This window comes from Plectropomus leopardus, chromosome 3 (genome assembly GCF_008729295.1).
Source record: "Plectropomus leopardus isolate mb chromosome 3, YSFRI_Pleo_2.0, whole genome shotgun sequence".
Classification (NCBI taxonomy): domain Eukaryota; kingdom Metazoa; phylum Chordata; class Actinopteri; order Perciformes; family Serranidae; genus Plectropomus; species Plectropomus leopardus.
Window position 1 is genome coordinate 13,976,395 of NC_056465.1, and position 20,565 is coordinate 13,996,959.

Below are 20,565 nucleotides of genomic sequence, written 5' to 3' on the forward strand. Positions count from 1 at the left end.
AGACATTTTAAGCCTATTTTAGTATTTTGTTAAATGGTATTATATTTAATGAGAGTGTTGACTTCAATGTACAGATTAAAATACAACCTAAAAGTCTAAATCAAAAGTGAAAGTTTGTTTACATTTATAGATCGTGCTATGTGATGCGATGTGATGTGATGTGATGTGATGCAACACGATGCGATGTGATGAACATGAATCTCACTGTGAAAGCTGAGACAGTGAGAACCATTATTGATTTTCAGTCTAATTCGACAGTTCCACCAAGCATTGTGGATGAGGGAACAGTGATGGATACTAAAGTCAAGGAGAAACACAACATTACTCTCACCTGTCAGGCATCAGGTAATTGACGCAATAAATACATCTCCGTATTGACATTAATCCTTAATGCAAATGACATTAAAGATACTGTAATCTTTCTTTACTAACACTTAAATCTCACCTTTTTTCCCAGGTAACCCTGTACCAGAGATTAAATGGCTAAAGGATGGACAGCTGTTGGTGCCTGACAGACGCCACCAAGTTTTGTCTCATGGTCGCTTCCTCCAAATCTCTGGCGCCCAAGTTGCAGACACCGGCAGGTACAGCTGCGTGGCGTCTAACACTGCTGGGGATCGCAGCCGGCACTTCAACCTCAATGTCCTGGGTACAAACTCAATTCTTCTGAATAATTTCAAGGATGAATCGCACTATTTGAGATTAACCCTGTCAAATGTGAATCAATTTCATTTTTCATTATTTTTCTTGTGCTGCACTCAGACGCCTTGACAAGTATTTAAAGCAAATTGGTTGGATTTATTTTGAAAACATGGGGACAACGGCAATGAGCAACTTGGCATGAAATGTCCTGCAAGACTGCAAAGAATTATTAGATTTAGGAATCTTTTTTTTTTTTTAAAGCTAGGGAAAATTTTGAAGAAATCAGTGTCTCTGATTATCATAATTATATACATTTAAAATTAATTTGTTTAGGTAATTTCCTTGTTTGTTTTTACTTTCTCATCTATTTTTTTGGTTTGGTTCAGGTAATTTTTTTGTACCTTTTACTAATGTCTTCTTAATTTCTGGGTCTCTCCTTCTCATTGTTTTTTTTTTTTAAGACATTAGGCCAGTTTGCTGAGGTTTAAATCATGTTCTAGATTTAATTCATCTTCTCTCTTTTTTTGCCAGTTTCTCCCACCATTGTTGGGGCAGGTCCTGACAGTTCTTTAGAGGAGGTGACAGTAACTCTGAGCAGCCCCACCTCTCTGGTGTGTGAAGTCCAATCCTATCCTGCGGCTCTCATCACCTGGCTCAAGGACGGCTCTCCGTTTGAGTCCAGCCGCAACGTCCGAGTTCTTCCAGGTTTGAGATCACATGCACATGACAATACATTCAAACTAACTAAAATACAATAGTATGCCTTTTTTTCATTCATTACCCATGCTTCCACAGGTGGACGCACCCTGCAGATTCTCAATGCTAAAGAAGAGGATGCTGGGAGATATACCTGTGTGGCCACTAATGAGGCTGGAGAGACACTGAAGCACTATGAGGTCAAGGTTTATGGTGAGATTTTTGCATCTTTGCAAACATGCTGTATCTTTCTTCATCAGAAAAGAAAATAGGAAAAAAAATTAATTTGGCAAATATTAGTTAAAGCACATTTTACTGTGTGTGCGCTTACATGAACATACAAATACAACTAAAATCACTGAAAATGATCAGTGAAGAAGTTTTGAACAATAGTTTAACATGTGACAGTGAACCTGCCAATTCTTGTTGATGGTTGAAAGATAATCACAGAAAACATATATATATATATATATATATACATGTGTCAATGTAATCTAAAACCTGTGTCTTGACTCCAGTTCCCCCTCAGATCAATAAGAATGATATCCCAGGGGAAGGACTGGCCCCAAAAGAGGTCAAGATCAAGGTCAACAGCACACTGACCCTGGAGTGTGCCGCTCAGGCCTTTCCTACTGCAGCACTGGAGTGGTACAAGGATGGACAGGTAAAAATCTGATTTGATTCCAATGGGATATGATGGGAGAATGTAAACAAAGTAACCTGTAATAAGCTACAACCACTTTTTTCCACCACAGATTCTGCAGACAGATGATCACGTGTCCATAACAGCCAACGGTCGTATTGTTCAGATCCAGCATGCTCAGGTGTCAGACACTGGCCGCTACACCTGCGTAGCCACCAATATAGCTGGAGAGGATGAGAAGGACTTTGATGTAAATATACAAGGTGAACTGGGTTGACTGATGGCAACGTGTTAACTGAGACTATTTGTGCATTTCATGGGCTCAAAAAGTATTCTTGTGATGTTGTTATTGTGTTTTACTGTAATATCAGAACTACATATTGAAAATGGTGAATAACTGCAAAAAAAAGCATTTAGCTGTCTATGAGATAAATGCAGAGCCGTGGCTTCGATTATGTTTTCAACCACTCTTCAAAATTACATTTTCAAAAATACTTAAAGTGGAGCGTAAATATTTATTCTCTTTTTATATTCCCCTTTTCAGTTCCACCTAATTTCAACAGGCCTGGTGGATTCGGTGATACCACGTCTTCCCCAGGCTTTGTCGCCGATGTTCGAGATGTGATACTCAACAATCCCATCTCTCTGTACTGTGAGACAAATGCTGTCCCCCCTCCAACACTCACCTGGTACAAAGATGGACAGCTGCTAACCTCCAGTGACAAAGTTTTGATCTTGCCAGGTGAGATCGACAAGAAAAACAGTGAGACAGAGAAAGCAAGACAGAGAATGAGTTCATACTAATCTTCGACAGTTTTATTCTCAGGTGGCAGAGTTTTACAGATTCCAAGATCCCAGGCGGAAGACTCAGGCAGGTACACGTGTGTGGCTGTAAACGAAGCAGGAGAAGACTCTATTCAGTATGATGTTAGAGTATTATGTGAGTACAAACACATTTCTTTGTAGTGCAACTCTGTTTGTTAAATAGAGCAAGGGTAAAGTCTTTTTACATAGAACAGTTTCTCATCGTCTTTTTCTGTCCTGCATCAGTGCCCCCAATCATACGGGGAACAGACAGCGATTTGCCTGACGAGGTCACAGTGTTAGTCAACAAAACAACACAACTGGAGTGTCACACGGATGGAAACCCCGCCCCCAAGATCACCTGGTTTAAGGACGGCCAGCCAGTCAGCTCTGAGGGGCCACATAGAATCCTGTACAATGGGCGAACACTTCAGGTAACAACCAAGAAGCACAATTTTTCCATAAAACCACTCTAAGTTCCATCCTTTTAATACGATATATTACTTCTATGTACAGTAGATCATGCTCCAAATGTTCTTACTGGATTCCATATTTCTCCATCTTTCCCAACCATCAGGTGTTGACCGCTCAGGTATCGGACACAGGGCGCTATGTGTGTGTGGCTGTCAATGTGGCTGGAAGTGCAGAAAAATTCTTTAACCTTAACGTTCATGGTAAGTCACGTGTGAAATGCATTCAGTTTTCCTCAATCAGTTTTCTTGTCCTGAGTTTAGACACCTTTCACTTTTAAGTATTTAAAACTTTGAAATTTGAGCAAATTGGTTTTATTTCCTTCAAAAACACGACAAGAAAGACAGTCAGCAACTTGCAAATTGCAAAAAACAATTAGTAGGTGACCTATAAATTAGAGAGAATAATCAGAAAATTATAAAATAGTTAATGAAAGTATCAAGAAAAGTAAATCAGTAATTATTACAATTATGTATTTAAAATGAGGTTACAGTAGAAAAAATCGATCCTTAAGTCGATTCTTAATTTTGTTGATTATTTTTATGTCATTTTAGCACTTTTTTAGGTCATTTCCTGTTTTTCTTCTGTTACCTTTTTTGATTATTTCATTTAATTTTCTTGCAACTTTTTGCTAATTAACTCTTTCTGTTTTCTTGTTAAGTTGCTCAGTACATTCTTTCCATGTTTTTAAAGAAATCAAGTCAATTTGCACAGGGTTTAAAGAGTTAAATTACATTAACTTTCTAAATTATCTTATTTAATCAATTTGTTAAAGTTGAACTGAAGAAACATCTACATTTCCTTCAATTTAGAAAATTCTGCTTTCACTTTATGACAGTCTAAGACTGCACTCTGAGATTAAAAAAAAAACCCACTGTTTTCTATACTGAATATTTGTTGGTTTTTTTTTCTTTTAGTGCCTCCGACCATTATTGGCCCAAGCCCTGAGACTGTGACTGTGGTGGTGAACAACTTTGTATCTCTTTCTTGTGAAGCTACTGGTTTCCCTCCTCCCACCTTGAGCTGGCTAAATGATAGGGGCCCCATCCAGGCCAACACCAATGCTCTCATCATGCCTGGTACAGAGAGTTAATAGAATGAACAACATAAGTCATTTTGCATTAAAGGACTAATTAGAATATCTTAATATAAACATGCCATATAAGTGATCAAGACAAGCAGCAAATTACACAATTACAGTAGATGCTGAATGCGTTTGTGTGTCCATTTGTGCCTTCAGGTGGTCGTACGTTACAGATTCTGAAAGCTAAAGTATCTGATGGAGGAAAGTACAGCTGTGTGGCCATGAATGCTGCAGGAGAGGCTTACAAACACATCTACCTCACTGTTTTCGGTCAGCCCACATCCACACTGTGTTTAATGTATACTAGGCACTTGACCTTACATCATAAACTGACGGTAAATGTTTTCCTGTCTCCTCGGCCTCTCAGTTCCTCCGAGTATCCGGGACAGTAGTGGGGACTCTCCGGTGGTGGTGAATGTGCTCGTTGGTAACTCGGTAACACTGGAGTGTGAGTCCAACGCTGTCCCTCCTCCCACCATCACCTGGTACAAGAACGGCAGGGTGGTGACAGAATCAGCCAACCTGCGCATCCTGGCAGAGGGACAGATGCTTGAAATCAAAGGCTCGGAGGTGATGATATAAATAGACGGCATGTTGTTGGTTCCCTATCATTTTTATTTTCTCAGCAACATCTCTCAGCTGTTGCGTGCCAAGTGTGATCGATACAGCCACTCTTGTCTTTGTCACCTCAGTTATAGAGGTTAAATGAAATACGTAAATGTATCACGTCTCCCTTCAAGGATTTTGCATCCCAAAAGAATAATTTACTGCAGGGAAAAAGTTTACATATTTGTGATATTGGTAAGACTAGTGGAACCAGTATATACATTGATGGTACAGTACAGGTAGAGGCTGACGTTTCTACTTTAAGTCCTGGTATTCTTGTCTGATTCCGGCAGGATCAGAGACAATTAGACTATTCGTCATGTGAGTGGGATGGGACTGTCAATGAGAAGCAGGTGGGATGGGAATCCTAATAACAATAGGTCAGGTCTGATATATAAATATGCAGTTCTAACATGAGTGAACATGTGAACAGCATGGTAGAGTCATTCTTTCGGGACTGGTATGGGACAGGAGTTTTTTTGTAGGAGTGGGTTAGGACAAGAGTGTCACCCTCTAGTACAGTGTAGATACAGCATAAAGCCAAGTAACTGCTGCTGGTTCAGATGAGAATGGGACTAAAAGGCAGATAAAAGATACTGTTAGGGCCAGAAAAAATGTAATGTCAAGTCAAGTCAGTTTTATTTATATAGCCCATTATCACAAAACATGGCTTGCCTCAGAGGGCTTTACAGTGTACGACATCCCTCTGCCCTTAGACCCTCACATCACCCAAGGAAAAACTCCGGAAGAGCGGTAGAGGATAGCGAGGGATCCCTCTTCCAGGACGGACAGACGAGCAATAGATGTCGTAAATAGCAAATGAAATACAATCATGGCAAAAAAGGAAAGAGAAAGAGAGAGGGGGAGGGGGGGGGGGGGCACAGCAATAATAGAAACAGATGCATGTCATATTACAATAATGGTAGGTGTGAAATTAGTAATTGCTCTCTATGATGATGTTGAGAGAGATGATAACAGTCTCATGCATATGTGAAAGGGAGTTGTCCAAAGGCCAAATCACAGCATTGGCGCAACCAGGACCAGACCACGATCAGGGCGAGCGGGGGGCACAGAATCAGTACAGCCACAGCACGAGCACAACCAAAGGCAGGGTCGCAGCATCAGCACAGCTATCACCACGGTCAGGCACAGTCAAGGTTACGGCCAGGATCCAGGGAAACTAGGAAACAAGGGAGCAGGAACGCTCCCGAGAGGCAACAGGATTAGCGTAGTGCAGTTCAACAGACCCAGGCTCTGTAATCGCGAGCCCCAGGTAGTGAGAGTACCACATGGCTATCACAGAGCTAAGCTATGGGTCAAAACATGTAAAATGAATGCTTGGCTCACTGAGCTTCTGGCACATTTTAACATCTTCTTATTTGTCTCCTCCGTTCTTCAGGTGTCTGATACTGGACAATATGTTTGCAAGGCCACCAATGTTGCTGGTCAAGTGGACAAGAACTTCCACCTGAATATCTATGGTAGCCTGTCATAGACATTATTCAAACCTATTTATTCAATCATCTTAAAAATTACATGAAACACATACTGTCTTTTTCAAACAATAATCAACATTTAAAATATAATATCAAAAAAGTCTGTGTCCATTTTCTCCTCAGTACCTCCCAGTATTGATGGCCCAGCAGAAGAGAGTGTTGTGGAAACCATCAGTAACCCAGTCACCTTTGCCTGTGATGCCACTGGAATCCCTCCGCCGAGCCTCGCTTGGTTGAAGAATGGACGACCGATAGGTACGGCTGTGTTTAGGTGTAAATGAGCTGTGCAGCTTATTACACAAACCACATATGTATCTTATATGTCATCCTCATCCACCCTTACATGTAGGCTCTTATTGTCAGTTAAATTATACCAAACATATTAATTTCATATTTCTTTAGAGAACTCAGAGTCTCTGGAGATGCACATCTTCTCAGGAGGAAGTAAGCTGCAAATTGCACGGTCGCAGCTTTCCGACAGCGGCACATACACGTGTGTGGCCTCCAACGTGGAGGGCAAGACACGCAAGAGCTATCATCTCACCATACAAGGTACAAGCACATGTACAGCCTTAGGCACTATAAAAAAAATTGTAATCCTTTTCTAGAAACGAATCTCAAATTAAAGAAAGCTTATTTGATTCCATAGAAGCCTCAAAGAATGTAACGACATGTCCTTTGTCAGGCTTTATGTGTTGACCATATGCTGTCAAGCTTATATATCATCATAAAATACATGTGATTACCATAATATTTGAGGGATTGTACTAAGACCAATGATTCTCTCTTAGTTCCTCCCAGTATCTCTGGATCAGAGATGCCCAGTGAAATGGGAGTCCTGCTAAATGAAAGCATCCAGCTGGTTTGTCGAGTCCAGGGAACCCCGCCTCCAACCATCCAGTGGTTAAAGGATGGAGAAGTCATCAACAACACGAGGAACGAGGGGTTCAGGTCATTTTTACCACGAAAAAAGAATGAAGCAGAAGAAAATTAGGGATTTTAACATACATAAATCCACCGTTAAGAGATGTTATAATGATGATGTGATGCTGCTTTTGTGTTCAGGATCAGTCCAGATGGCAGCATCCTCACTGTGACTGAAGCTCAAACCACTGATAGTGGCAAGTACACCTGTGTGGCCACCAACACTGCAGGAGAAGAGGACAGGATATTCAATCTGAATGTGTATGGTGGGTTTTTGTCATTTCACTACATGCAACGTCCAGTAAAAACAGTCATTTATCCTTTATGGTGGCATGAGGAGTTTGTTTTTTATGTCACTGACTCTGCTTTACATTCACATTTTCAGTGCCTCCTGTGATAGATGGAAACAGTGAGGCAGTTGAGCAGCTCACCACAATTCTGGACAGTTCTGTCAACATAGAGTGTGTTGCTGCAGGCTCTCCTCCGCCACAGCTCAACTGGCTGAGAAATGGCCTGCCTCTGCCAGTGTCCTCCCACATACGGCTTCTTTCCGCTGGACAGGTGCTCCGGTAGGTCAGTGGACAGGGTTCAGGGAGAGTTTATGACATATGATCCCTCATTAACAACTTCTATTGTATCTCTACTACTCTCCTACTATTAGATTAGTATGGAAATTCACCCTGTCGAACAATTTCACTGTAATGGTTTACATTAGAAAGTGTTCCATTGCCTGTGATGCGCCTTTTCAGAGATTTTACTGCTGTTCTAACAATTAAAAGTGTTAAGAACTTCATTAGCCCAATAAATGTTGCCAGCCTCAAGAAAAAGTTTTCATAGGAAAACCAAAAACATGTTTAGTGACAGTTACAATGTTACAGGATACTTATATGTTGTACCTTTTCATTTGTTAGGATTACACGAACCCAGGTGTCCGACAGTGGCACCTATACCTGTGTCGCATCAAACAGAGCAGGAGTGGACAACAGGCATTATAACCTGCAGGTGCATGGTGAGTCTGAAAACATTACTCATATCTATATTTTTAGGAATGTATCATCAAACACCATTCTGAGGGCCCTTATCAGCATTAAATAATAATTCACCATATCTTTCATGACTCTCCTCAGTACCCCCCAGTCTGGACGGAGCAGGCAGCACAGAGGATGTGACTGTGGTCAGAGGAAACTTGGCTTCTCTGCAGTGTATTGCTGATGGGAATCCAACCCCCACTATGTCCTGGCTCAAGCAAGGGGTGCCTCTGGTTCCTGACTCCCACCTCAAATTTATCAACCTGAATACAACTGTGCAAATCATCCCAGCCCAGGTCAATGACACAGGACGCTACACCTGCGTGGCGAACAACACAGCTGGTCAAGCTAGTCGCCACTTCAGTTTGAAAGTGCTGGGTGAGTAAAAGCAGATTACAGCTTTTATTCACCAGCTTCTGCTCTTGACTCGCGGATGAGAATTGACAATTTGTTTGGTAATTGTCCTTTTGTCAGACCCTCCACACATTGAGGGGTCTGGTGCCCCAGCAGAAGTATCTGTTGTGGTTAATAATGTCCTGGAGCTCCAGTGTGAGGCCTCAGGTATCCCTACACCCTCTTTGACCTGGCTGAAGGATGGACGTCCGCTCCCACAGACAGACAGTCTGCGCCTCCTGCGGGGAGGAGAGGTGCTTCGTGTGGCCTCGGCACAGGTCAGTGACCAGGGTTTGTTACAGGGCATTTTAATAAGCATATTTTTTCTATAAAAGATTAAAACCACATTTTCGTTATCTACTGTACATGAAAACATGAGTGCAGCGATTTTGAATCTTAAACATCTTTTTTTTCACTTGTACTCAGTTGGAAGACACAGGCAGATACAGCTGCTTAGCAAACAGTCCAGCAGGAGATGATGACAAGGAGTTCCTGGTTCGAGTGCATGGTGGGTAACACAGATGTAAGGTGTAATACTCACTGCAGTGTGCACTGACTGTATATAACACTGTGTAAACAGTCTATGACTTAAAGCTAATTAAGTTGTTCCCTGTCAGATCATAAGGATCAGTATTGGTCCCTATCAACGCGTTTTTAAATTGATTGATATTTTTTATTTTGAGCATGCACCCGCCTGATCCTTTGTTTACATCCGCTGTCACACAGGTGTCGTAAACGGAGAGCATGATTTGCAGCAGATTTTCAGGTTTTATTGTAATGCTGCTAGGCCAATAAGTAGAAACTGATACTTTTTTCATGTTCAACTTTACTGCTATACCTCCTAAAGCGGCATTGACTTTTTTTCATTTTTAATGAACTAGTTTTACAGTAACACTGTAAGACGCGCAATTGACTGATTTTTATTTGTTGTGACAGGGAAAGTTCAAGTTAAGCTTTAACACTACTTTGAAGTGGAATTATGATAACACAAATTAATCATTTATAGTGGTCTGTACTTTTATTAAAATACTACACTAAGTGGATTTGAGAGCAATTTCTGAAGACATATTTGACTTTGTTTACTTTGCTATGTTGCTGAAAAACTAATGCTGCACTAAGTGGAATTTTGATAAGAGCCATATAAAATATTTTTAGTTTGTTTACTTTGTTTAAATGCAGATATTGCATTGTTTGCAGAGCTATTAAACTAATTTTAATAATTTTAAAGTACTTGAAGTGTGCATTGTGCAGCTTTATTATCCAGGTTAATACAAGTATCAGATCGAGACTCGGTTTCGGCAGATACTCAATATAAAATGACTCGGATCAGGATTGGGGGCAAAAAAATTGATCGGTATATCAGTTTTTATATTATAATATTACATGTACAAGACAGGATGATTCAATCAATTTGTACTTAGCTGATAAACATACTCATACTAATATTTCTTCTGTCATACTTGTCTATTCAATCAATAAATAAAGTGAGATGAGATTGGGTCATAAACTTAATATCAGTCCTGCTCTCTCTCTTGTTTTCCTGTAACAGTTCCTCCTAACATTGTGGGGGAGAGCACGCCTCAGGACGTGTCAGTGCTGCAGAAGAGACAGGTGACTCTGGAATGCAAGTCTGATGCTGTTCCACCTCCAACTCTCACTTGGCTCAAGGATGGCCAAACATTGCAGGTTAGAGGTCAAACTAAAAATAAGTAACAACTGTCCACACAGTGCTTTGACTTCTCCTGAAATGTGTTCACAAATGACTTTTTACCTTTGTGTAGGCCTCCGCCCGTGTGCGTATTCTGTCCAGTGGCCGCTACTTACAGATTAACATGGCTGAGCTAAGCGACAAAGCTCAATACACCTGTGTGGCCAGCAACATCGCTGGCACGACCACACGAGAATTTAACCTGGCTGTCAATGGTACAGTTGCATCTTTTATCCTCAACTAATGCATATATATATAATCTGTACATCCTTTCTAAACTAAAAAAGAGAATTAGTCTTTTTCCAGTTTCCTCTTTAATTGGTCATATAGCTGAATTCATCATGCAGCTACAAATGAGTAAACAATTACGTATGTGTCACCTGTGGTTTCAGTGGCCCCAACTATCAAGGAAGGTTCCCAGGCAATGTCGGTGCACATCAACAAGCCAGTAGTGCTTGAGTGTATTGTAAGTGGCGTGCCACTGCCTCGCGTAACCTGGAGGAAACATGGTGCCATATTGGCAGGAAACAATGCCAGGTAAATCCAAAAAACATCCAACAATGACACATTTTTACAGATTCTATCTCAAATGAGCATTATTATTATTCTTATATGACCATTGCAAAAAATCTGCATACTTTAACCCATGGAAAACCTAAGCAAATTGGCTTGATTATTTTCAAAAACAGGAAAAAAGGCAGTGAGCAACATAATAAAAAATGACCCAAAATTTAGCAAGAATTTTTGCAAAATTGCGCAAGAAAATCAACTGAAATTAGAAAAAAGGGAAAGAAAAATAACAGAACAAAACAGAAAATGACCTAAAAAGTGCTAAAATAAAATAAGAATAACAAGTATTAATAATGATAGTTAGATTTTTTTCTGTAATACAATTTTGAATGTATAATTATAACAGTTATAAATGTAGTTTTCCTGACTTTTTTCCCTAGTCATTTAATATATATGTTTTTTTAGATAAGTTTTAGGTCATTTTCTTGTCACCTTTTAAAAACTTTCTTTTTTGCAATTTGCAGTACTTTACTACCAAGTTGCCAATGACCTTTTTTTAATGTTTTTTAAAGAAATCCCATTTCAAATTACTTGCAAAGGGCGTCTGAATGCTTTACAAGAAAACCGATGTCCATCGAGTTAAATAATAGTAGATTTTAAAGTGGATTTTAATATTTTAGCACAACTTAGTTATTGGATTTTCCTCATTCTGTATCTTGTATGTACAAACGTGCAGGTACACATTTGCAGAGGATGGGTCATTACACATTCACTCTGCTCAGGTGACTGACACTGGTCGCTACCTGTGTATGGCAACAAATCAGGCTGGAACGCAACGCAAGAGAGTAGATCTGCAAGTATATGGTGGGTGGAAAATATGTGTATTTAAAACACATGAATACATTTTTCACAGTCAACCAATAATTTTCTGATCCTCGGTTCTCATCTTTCAGTGCCTCCCTCCATCGCTGACAGCCGCACCAATGTTACAGTTACAGTCAATGTTCAGACCACGCTGTCTTGTGAAGCCACCGGCATACCCAAACCAACTGTCAGCTGGATGAAAAATGGTCGAACCATCAATACTGACCAGAACCAGAATATGTACAGGTTGATCCAGGTTTTCTCTCTCTCTGTTTCCTAATTCAAGTATTAAAAACTTACTGAGACAAAACTGGAAATTAAGAGACATTTCATTATAGTCAACTTAGGCCACATTAATAGCTTCACTGCTTGGATGCTTTATTGTAAGATAAACCTTTTTGAAAATATACATCTAATTAATTTTATATTTTTATATAGCATGGACATCATAGTTACACTATTTCAAACATTTTTGTTGTTATTTTTTGTTATTTCTAGATTACTATCATCAGGCTCCCTGGTTGTCATAGCACCCACAGTGGAGGACACAGCAGAGTATGAATGTGTGGTCTCTAATGAAGCAGGGGAAGACTCCAGATCCATCCACCTCACTGTTCACGGTGAGCAGCGCAGCACTAATTGACAAATTAATCATTGTTCTTACAGTATGTTCATAGATATTATATTGTGGTGTAATTGAATTGATGTTTTTGATGTAAACATTTGTAACATTTTATTTTAAGATCAGATATTTTCCTTACATGGTCTATCTTGTGTCCCGTTAGTTCCTCCGTCTATAGCAGATGAATCCACAGAACTAGTTGTAACCAGACTGTCCCCAGTGGTCATCGCCTGCACTGCATCTGGTGTCCCAGAGCCCACAATTCACTGGAGCAAAGATGGTGTGAAGCTTCCCACAGAGGGACAGGGATACAGCATCCTGCCCACAGGTCAGAATCATATAAATGCAAATATGACTTTTATTTGGTACAATTTTCCAACTGCCTTAGATCGCAAGCAAAATATTCTAATCACACACTCTGTTATTAGTAATGTTAATATTATTGTATTCAGTTGATTCTTCAACTGGTACTTTACTTGATTAGCTTTTTGATTATGTTGATTTGATGTCTGTGTTCAGGACCAGTAGAAATCACCTCAGCTGAGCTCAGTCATGCAGGAAGATACTCATGCACGGCCAAGAATGCAGCCGGCTCCACCCACCGCCACGTGCAGCTCACAGTGCAGGGTAAGAACATCTTTAGGGACAATATCAAGAGACACGCTGCTGTTTCGGGGCTGTGCAGAGTGCAACCAGCCAAAAATATTAATTTTTTTAATATTATAGTTATGGATTCTGATTGAATTTTTTAAAAAGTGATATATTTTAGTTATCAATTATTCAATCATACATTGAAATATATGACATTTATATTATCCTATGACTGTTTTATGACTCTGACATGCTTTTACTTTACTACTTTATTCCTTTCGCTTGAGATCTTTCTAAGCGTCACTCTTTTCCCATCCCCCTCCTCAGAGCTCCCAGTGATCCAGTCTCATCCGTCCACCCTGGATGTGATCCTGAATAACCCCGTCACTCTGCCCTGCAGGGCCACGGGCTCGCCCAGACCCACCATCACCTGGCAGAAGGAGGGCATTAATATACCCACCACAGGTAATTAATCCTGTCTGTGTGTGTGTGTGTGTGTGTGTGTCAGTAATAAAAAGTATATTGTCATAACATCACCTATGTTGCTTCATGCCAGGTGGAAGTTTCACAGTGCTTCCTAATGGAAGTTTGCAGATCTCTAAGGCCTCTGTGTCAGACTCAGGGACATACATATGTGTGGCTCAAAACCCTGCAGGCACCGCACTGGGCAAGACCAAACTCAGAGTCCAAGGTAAGGCACAACCTCAAGTAATAGTAACTTGACATATTTTGTAATATTTAACAATTGTGTAGTGGGGTGTAAGAACAGCACTTAATATAGTGTATTCTGATACTAAAGCACTGCATTAAATGCTACTTTTATTAAAAATAAGAAGATACGATGTCAAACTTATAACACAGAACTGTGTCAGAACTGACTATTAATTATGTTCCCAGTATCATAATACTGTAAGTAACACTAATGCATCTTTGAAGTTTAAACCTGCACTCCCTTGTCATCTAACCTGAACTTGAGCCCTTTGAAACCTGAGCAAATTGGTTTGATTTCTTACAAAAACATGGGGCAAAGTTTCAAGATATGAGTATCAAGAAAATTACCTTAAATTTAGCAAAAAAAAAAAGGAAAGAAAAAATAAATTAAAAAAAGGTTGTTTTTTTTTTTTTTTTAATCTTCTAATGATATTTCTCTCTCTTTCTTTTATAAAACTAATTTTCAGGTCATTTTCTTTTCCTAATTTATTGCCATTTTTGGGACATCTGCCACGTTGCTCTTTGCCTTTTTAGCCATGTTTTCACAAGAAATCAAATATGATTTCTCATAGTGCATGTGAAATATGTCTGAATACAGCACAAGAAAACTGATGGCATACCAGGTTTCAAAGGGTTAACATTCAAATTACTTTTTGCCTATGCTGTCAAAAAAAACTCTAAATGTTTTAACTCCATGTGATATTTCTATTTGCTGTGTCCTGCAGTCCCTCCAGTGATCAGCTCAGACACTCACACATACCTGGCACCTGTGGACTCCTCTGTGACGCTGCAGTGCCAAGCTGATGGGTCCCCTCCCCCGTCAGTCACATGGCATAAAGATGGGCAGCCGCTGACTGAATCTGTGCGCCAGCGGGTGCTCAGTTCAGGATCCCTGCAGATCGCTTTCATCCAGCCAAGCGACACTGGCCGATACACCTGCACTGCTGCCAATGCAGCGGGCACTGTTAGCCACGAGATGAGCCTCACTGTGCAGAGTAAGTTTCAGTCATTACAGTATTTTAAATAAACGCAGAGTTTGCATAAAACATTTTTTTCTCTTTGTATGCCGTGTCTCTATAGTGTATGACCTTCAACATCGACATATATTGTTAAACTGATCTAACCGAATGTAATACAGCGATTTCTCCAGATTTTCTGTTTCTCATTGCAAAGATGCTATAGCAATTAAAATTTTGTTTCATAAAGTGATCCAACTAATTTGCGTCATAATATTAAATGTAGTGTACAGGGTTTGGGGACTTTCAATCCCCTCTGGTTGTACATTTTATAAACTAGGCTGATGTTTTAAAGTTAAAGTGATAATGAAAAATAAACTCCTTACCTTTGCAGTCCCACCTTCCATCCGTGGAGGAGAGCAGGAGGTAGCAGTGGTGGAAAACAGTCAGGCTCAGCTGGTGTGTGTGGCAGAGGGGGTCCCTCAGCCCAGCCTGTCCTGGGAGAAGGATGGTATTCCTCTCAGTGAAGGCACAGGGGAGTATACAATCCTGCCCTCTGGAGAGCTGGTAATAGACATTGCTCAGGTAAGGGAAACAGAGAAAACAACAGTTATCTTGATAAATTGTTTTTTATTAAATTTAGCCTAAGTGGCTATGGTTCCATTTATTTATGTGTTATTATATCTTATTTATAACTCTAATACCACTAATGCGTGTTGTGTGAGAAATGCTAAGCTTGTCTTGTGTCAAAATATGCATCTAAAGATTGTTTTTCTGCGTGCTCCCTTTCTCCTCATGTCCCCTCCATCTGTACCAGCCTGGCGATGCAGGTAGTTATACATGTGTTGCGACAAATGTAGTTGGAGAGGACAGTCAGACAACAACCGTGTCTGTTCACACTCACCCCGCCTTCACTGAGCTGCTCGGAGATGTGGCCCTCAATAAGGGAGAGCGCCTCCAGCTGGCCTGTGGAGTCAGTGGCACCCCCCCTCCCAGAATCACATGGGCATTCAACAACAACATCATCCCAGGTAGATAGCAAGACCACTTTGAGAGGGAAAATGTCTCATGTGAATCTCAAAAAATCCATCAGAATAAGGTCATTTTTTCGTAGTTGTATGTGATATACCAAAATAATGACTTTTAACTGTGTATTCTTATTGTTTTTTTAAAACTTTTTGCGAATGCTTTAGTTCACTACGACCACATAAACGGCCACAGTGAGCTGGTGATAGAGAGAGTGAGCAAAGATGACTCTGGCACCTACACATGCGTGGCAGAAAACAGCGTAGGAACCATCAAGTCACTGGGCTTTGTCTATGTCAAAGGTAAAACCACACTGCCATGAAACTATCTGAACTTAATTTTACTTTTCTATCTGGCAACACTTGACTTTAAGTCCCCCTATTTAGCATTATAAATGTTTAACAAATGCTTTACAAATGGTTTACTGGTCATTTTGTTCTAGTTTTCCTGCCATAAGTGGATGCTGGTTTATAAACAGATAATGGATCACAACATATAGTAAACACAGTTGTAATAATATAAATTATGTCTGCAAGAGAGAAATAGTTGACAAATACTATACATTGTCACTTATCAAAGTCCTTATAGCTGCATACAAGTACTTTATAGTGTATTTTAAGTCATTTATTAAATGTTTGTATGTTGCTTATAAATTCTGAGTTGGGGGATTCAAAGTTAAGTGTTACCATGTAGATCACAACTCAGCGCCAAATGAAGTTACGTGTCCATAATGTGAAAACAAGTTCTTCGTCTGTCTCAAGAGCCTCCCATCATTGATGGGGACCCACACTCCAACCGTATTGAACCTCTGGGTGGTAATGCCATCCTGAACTGTGAGGTCCGGGGAGACCCTCTTCCCACTATCCAGTGGAGCAAAAGTGGAATAAACATTCAGATCAGCAACCGCATCCGACAACTGGACAACGGCTCTCTGGCCATCTATGGCACAGTGGTAGGAAAACTGACTGACACCTCTTATGTTTTAAACCTTACATAATATTGATTGAGTGCAGCTTTTTAAGCAGGCATTTATAAAGTATAACATAATTTCTCTTTTAACTCATTTGCGATTATACCTGACTGCGTTTTTTTTTACATTTTGTATAGAGTGAAGATGCAGGCAACTACATTTGTGTGGCAACAAATGACGCTGGAGTGGTGGAAAGGAGTGTCACACTCACCCTGCAAAGTAAGTGCCTATTTGCTCTGTGTCAGTCATATTTAGCATAAAATGTGGCAGTTGCATGAACAAACGATGACAGCTTTAGTGTTTATTTTCCCTGTCATCCTCATGTTCAGTAAAGTTTTATTTTGATGTGCAAAATCAGCAGTATTTCCCTTTAAAGGTTTAATCACACGAGTCTGCCCTTAAATCACTTCTTAAAACTATTTATTTATCTTTTCATTTTTATCTCTCTTCCTCTTTTATTCATTTTGCTGCTCTACTTCGCTACTCTATGTATCTGTTCTATGTCTTGTTCTTACCATCTTTTCATTTTTAATATATTTACTTGTTCATCTATCTCTTGCTCATCTATTCTTATCTTTGTCATAGTCTTATATAATTTATTGTATTATTTGTATTATCTTTTATTGGTTTGATTTTTATACTTTTTAAAACTTCATTCATTTAGTATTTTAACTGCCTTTCATCTGTTTTGCATGCTTGTTGATGTTTAATTTATTAATTCCCTGAGTTCCTGCCTTTGCTTTGTCTGTGGCAGCATTTTGTTAACATCTGTTTTTAAATGTGCTATATATATATAATAATAATAATAATAATTATTATTATTATTATTATTATTATTACAGGTGCACCCACCATCATAGTGGAGCCAGTGGAGACGGTGGTGGATGCCGGCACCACAGTTGTGCTCAACTGTCAGGCAGAGGGTGAGCCTACTCCCATGATCGAGTGGTCCCGCCAGGGGCGTCCCCTGCTGGGCAACGACCGCTTCTCCACCTTGCCAAACGGTTCCCTCAGGATCAGCAGTGCCCAGAAGGGGGACACAGCTGAATATGAATGTGTGGCCAGAAACCTCCTGGGATCCGTGCTGGTCAGGGTCACTCTCACTGTCCGAGGTGAGTAAGACAAAAGAAGAAAGCTAAAACAAGCACTCATCGAAACTGACCAAATGGCTAGATATGTTATGTTAACATGCATCCATTTGTTTTCCAGTTCATGGCGGCTACTCAGAGTGGGCAGAGTGGGGTCCTTGCAGTGTGTCCTGTGGTGTCGGGTCCCAGAGGAGGCTGAGACAGTGTAACAATCCTGTACCTGCCAATGGGGGGCGCCACTGTGCAGGATCAGACTCAGAGACACGTAGTTGTCAGGGAAAGCCCTGTCCAGGTGAGTGTGCTTTAAAATATCAGGTGACTCAACCTCAGTGTTTGTAAAGAAGATAAGTTGTTATGACAAAATCTTTGGGATACCTTTTTACCTCTACAGTGGATGGTAACTGGTCAGAGTGGTCTGTCTGGGAGGAGTGTTCTCGTACTTGTGGTCAAGGCAATAGAACCAGGGTTCGGACCTGCAGCAACCCTCTAGCACAGCATGGAGGCAGGCCCTGTGAGGGGAAGGCAGTGGAGGTCATCATGTGCAGTGTCAGACCTTGTCCAGGTGAGTGACCAAATATGTTTTCTGTAAATGTGGCAAAAGACTGTCAGCTGTTTGAAATGGTGGCATTAGAGGTGCACCTGACAGGAATGTGTGTCTAATCTAAACACTATTCAGTGCTGTTTATTTCAACTGTGTAACTGCATATTAGAAATTGCCTATTTACCACCAACAGGCTAAACCCAGATTTACCTTGATTTTCTCAGGGCCACAATAAAAGCTTCCATTATGCAGAATTATGGGCCTAAACAGTGGCAGAAGAACTATTCACATCCTTAACTCAAGTATAAGTTGCAGCATCACAGTGAAAGAAAAAGTCATTGTTTTTGTAAAAGTACATGAATGTAAGCTGCAAAAATGTACTTAACTTATCAATGGTTTGACCCTTTGAAACCTGGATTGTCAATACGTTCAGAAACCTTTTACAAGCTATTTGACCATTTGAAACCTTAGCAAATTAGTTTGGAAAACATGAAGGAAAAGGCTTTTTTAAATGTTCTATGGGGTCCACAGCTTTTAGCCTTGCAGACCCTCGTCTTTGGAACTCTCCCACAAACCATCCATGGTATTGACTCTCCTGACTTTTGAATCCCACTTCAAAATACACCTTTTTAGACTTGCCTATTCTGTGTGACCATTGTTGTTTACCTTTTACTTATCGTTAGCTTTTTACTGTATATTGTTTTACTTATGTCCTGATATTTTGTTGTTTTATTATTGTAGTATGTGTAGGGTGTCCTTGAGTTACCCGAAAGCTGCCCAAATAAATAAAATGTACTATTATATACTATTATTAACTTGTAACTATAGCTTTCAAAAAAATGTAGCGGGGTAAAAAGGACAATATTTTATATATTTTATAAGAAATATTATGGGATAGAAGTATTGTGTAGTATCAAATGGAAATACAAATGTAAAATAAATATGTAAAGTACATCGCAACGTATTGTGCCTAAATATGTGACTATAGGCCTTTATGTATTGACTGTCTGTTTATACTCCTGCAGTGGCCGGTAACTGGGGGTCTTGGCTGCCATGGAGCCCATGCAGTGAGACCTGTGGTAAGGGTATGCAGTCCAGAATCCGTCTGTGCAACAACCCTCCTCCAGCATTTGATGGGCCGCAGTGTGAGGGCACAGACACCCAAACACAAGTTTGCAAAGAGAGACCATGTCCTGGTGAGCGCTCAGGGATTGTTCTTACGATAAAATCAGATAGAAAGAGATTGTAGTTACTGATGCTCCTGCTTCTTCTTGACTTGTGGCCTCCAGTGGATGGGAAATGGTCGTCCTGGGTGACCTGGGGAGCCTGCAGTGTTTCATGTGGAGGCGGAACCAGACAGAGGACACGCCTCTGTGCTAGCCCAGCGCCTCAGCATGGTGGGAGGCAGTGTGAAGGCAATGACGTGCACATTGACTTCTGTAACAGTGACCCATGCCCTGGTGAGCCATACCAAAAACATAAAATCTCTATATCTGTATATCGGTGAAAATGTCTTGTGATTCTTGGTTTCTCTCCAGTAATGCATCTGCTCTTTTGGCTTATCTCTATTACTTTTGTGTCTTTGATATTTGACTTTCTTTGACTCAGTCAGTGGTAACTGGGGTCCGTGGAGTAGCTGGGGCAGCTGCAGCAAGTCATGTAACGGAGGTCAGATGAGGCGCCACAGGACATGTGACAACCCCAGACCTGCTAATGGCGGGAGAGCATGCGCAGGTGCAGATACACAGATACAGAGATGCGGCACAACCAACTGTCCTGGTGAGTCAGCATGCTTAAAACTGTGAGGGGACTGTGTATTTAGACTAAACTGCCCCTAAAACTCTGATAATGAGGTGATTAAAATGCCCCGCCATGTGTCTGTTTTTTGGTGATTTATGTGTCATTGTATGTTTTGGGGTTATGTTTGCAGTTGATGGTAACTGGGGTTCATGGCAGCCGTGGGGAGAATGTTCCGCTTCCTGTGGAGGTGGAGAGAGGACACGTGTCCGTCTTTGTAACACTCCGTCTCCTGTCAATGGTGGTCGGCCGTGTCCTGGAGACTCCTCTCAGCTGTCCAGGTGTAACGCTCAGGCCTGCCCAGGTGAGACATTTTTGGAAATATATGTTGTATGTTGTGTGTGGTTGAGCTCAGCTCTTGAAGCATTCTTAACCCTTTGGCCCCTGGGAAAAC

The 20,565-nt window shown here is 40.5% G+C and overlaps 1 protein-coding gene across 1 annotated transcript in view; it reads left to right on the top strand.

Moving 5' to 3' along the window:
* hmcn1 (hemicentin 1) overlaps positions 1–20,565 on the top strand; it is a 99,887-nt gene that overhangs the window by 70,516 nt on the left and 8,806 nt on the right. The window contains exons 48-93 of the mRNA XM_042514831.1: positions 259–345; positions 458–649; positions 1,174–1,347; positions 1,438–1,551; positions 1,857–2,002; positions 2,094–2,244; positions 2,526–2,723; positions 2,808–2,921; positions 3,032–3,219; positions 3,363–3,459; positions 4,174–4,335; positions 4,497–4,610; positions 4,708–4,910; positions 6,346–6,427; positions 6,566–6,697; positions 6,845–6,994; positions 7,234–7,393; positions 7,508–7,632; positions 7,752–7,935; positions 8,278–8,375; positions 8,494–8,772; positions 8,869–9,065; positions 9,214–9,295; positions 10,337–10,473; positions 10,569–10,710; positions 10,888–11,032; positions 11,742–11,869; positions 11,959–12,115; positions 12,368–12,489; positions 12,655–12,819; positions 13,011–13,118; positions 13,410–13,547; positions 13,639–13,773; positions 14,519–14,788; positions 15,144–15,334; positions 15,567–15,780; positions 15,943–16,077; positions 16,537–16,727; positions 16,883–16,964; positions 17,588–17,857; positions 17,955–18,125; positions 18,225–18,395; positions 19,400–19,570; positions 19,664–19,834; positions 19,983–20,153; positions 20,305–20,475. Of these exons, the coding sequence (XP_042370765.1) occupies positions 259–345; positions 458–649; positions 1,174–1,347; positions 1,438–1,551; positions 1,857–2,002; positions 2,094–2,244; positions 2,526–2,723; positions 2,808–2,921; positions 3,032–3,219; positions 3,363–3,459; positions 4,174–4,335; positions 4,497–4,610; positions 4,708–4,910; positions 6,346–6,427; positions 6,566–6,697; positions 6,845–6,994; positions 7,234–7,393; positions 7,508–7,632; positions 7,752–7,935; positions 8,278–8,375; positions 8,494–8,772; positions 8,869–9,065; positions 9,214–9,295; positions 10,337–10,473; positions 10,569–10,710; positions 10,888–11,032; positions 11,742–11,869; positions 11,959–12,115; positions 12,368–12,489; positions 12,655–12,819; positions 13,011–13,118; positions 13,410–13,547; positions 13,639–13,773; positions 14,519–14,788; positions 15,144–15,334; positions 15,567–15,780; positions 15,943–16,077; positions 16,537–16,727; positions 16,883–16,964; positions 17,588–17,857; positions 17,955–18,125; positions 18,225–18,395; positions 19,400–19,570; positions 19,664–19,834; positions 19,983–20,153; positions 20,305–20,475 (7,185 nt within the window). The remainder of the gene's footprint in view (positions 1–258; positions 346–457; positions 650–1,173; positions 1,348–1,437; positions 1,552–1,856; positions 2,003–2,093; positions 2,245–2,525; positions 2,724–2,807; positions 2,922–3,031; positions 3,220–3,362; positions 3,460–4,173; positions 4,336–4,496; positions 4,611–4,707; positions 4,911–6,345; positions 6,428–6,565; positions 6,698–6,844; positions 6,995–7,233; positions 7,394–7,507; positions 7,633–7,751; positions 7,936–8,277; positions 8,376–8,493; positions 8,773–8,868; positions 9,066–9,213; positions 9,296–10,336; positions 10,474–10,568; positions 10,711–10,887; positions 11,033–11,741; positions 11,870–11,958; positions 12,116–12,367; positions 12,490–12,654; positions 12,820–13,010; positions 13,119–13,409; positions 13,548–13,638; positions 13,774–14,518; positions 14,789–15,143; positions 15,335–15,566; positions 15,781–15,942; positions 16,078–16,536; positions 16,728–16,882; positions 16,965–17,587; positions 17,858–17,954; positions 18,126–18,224; positions 18,396–19,399; positions 19,571–19,663; positions 19,835–19,982; positions 20,154–20,304; positions 20,476–20,565) is intronic.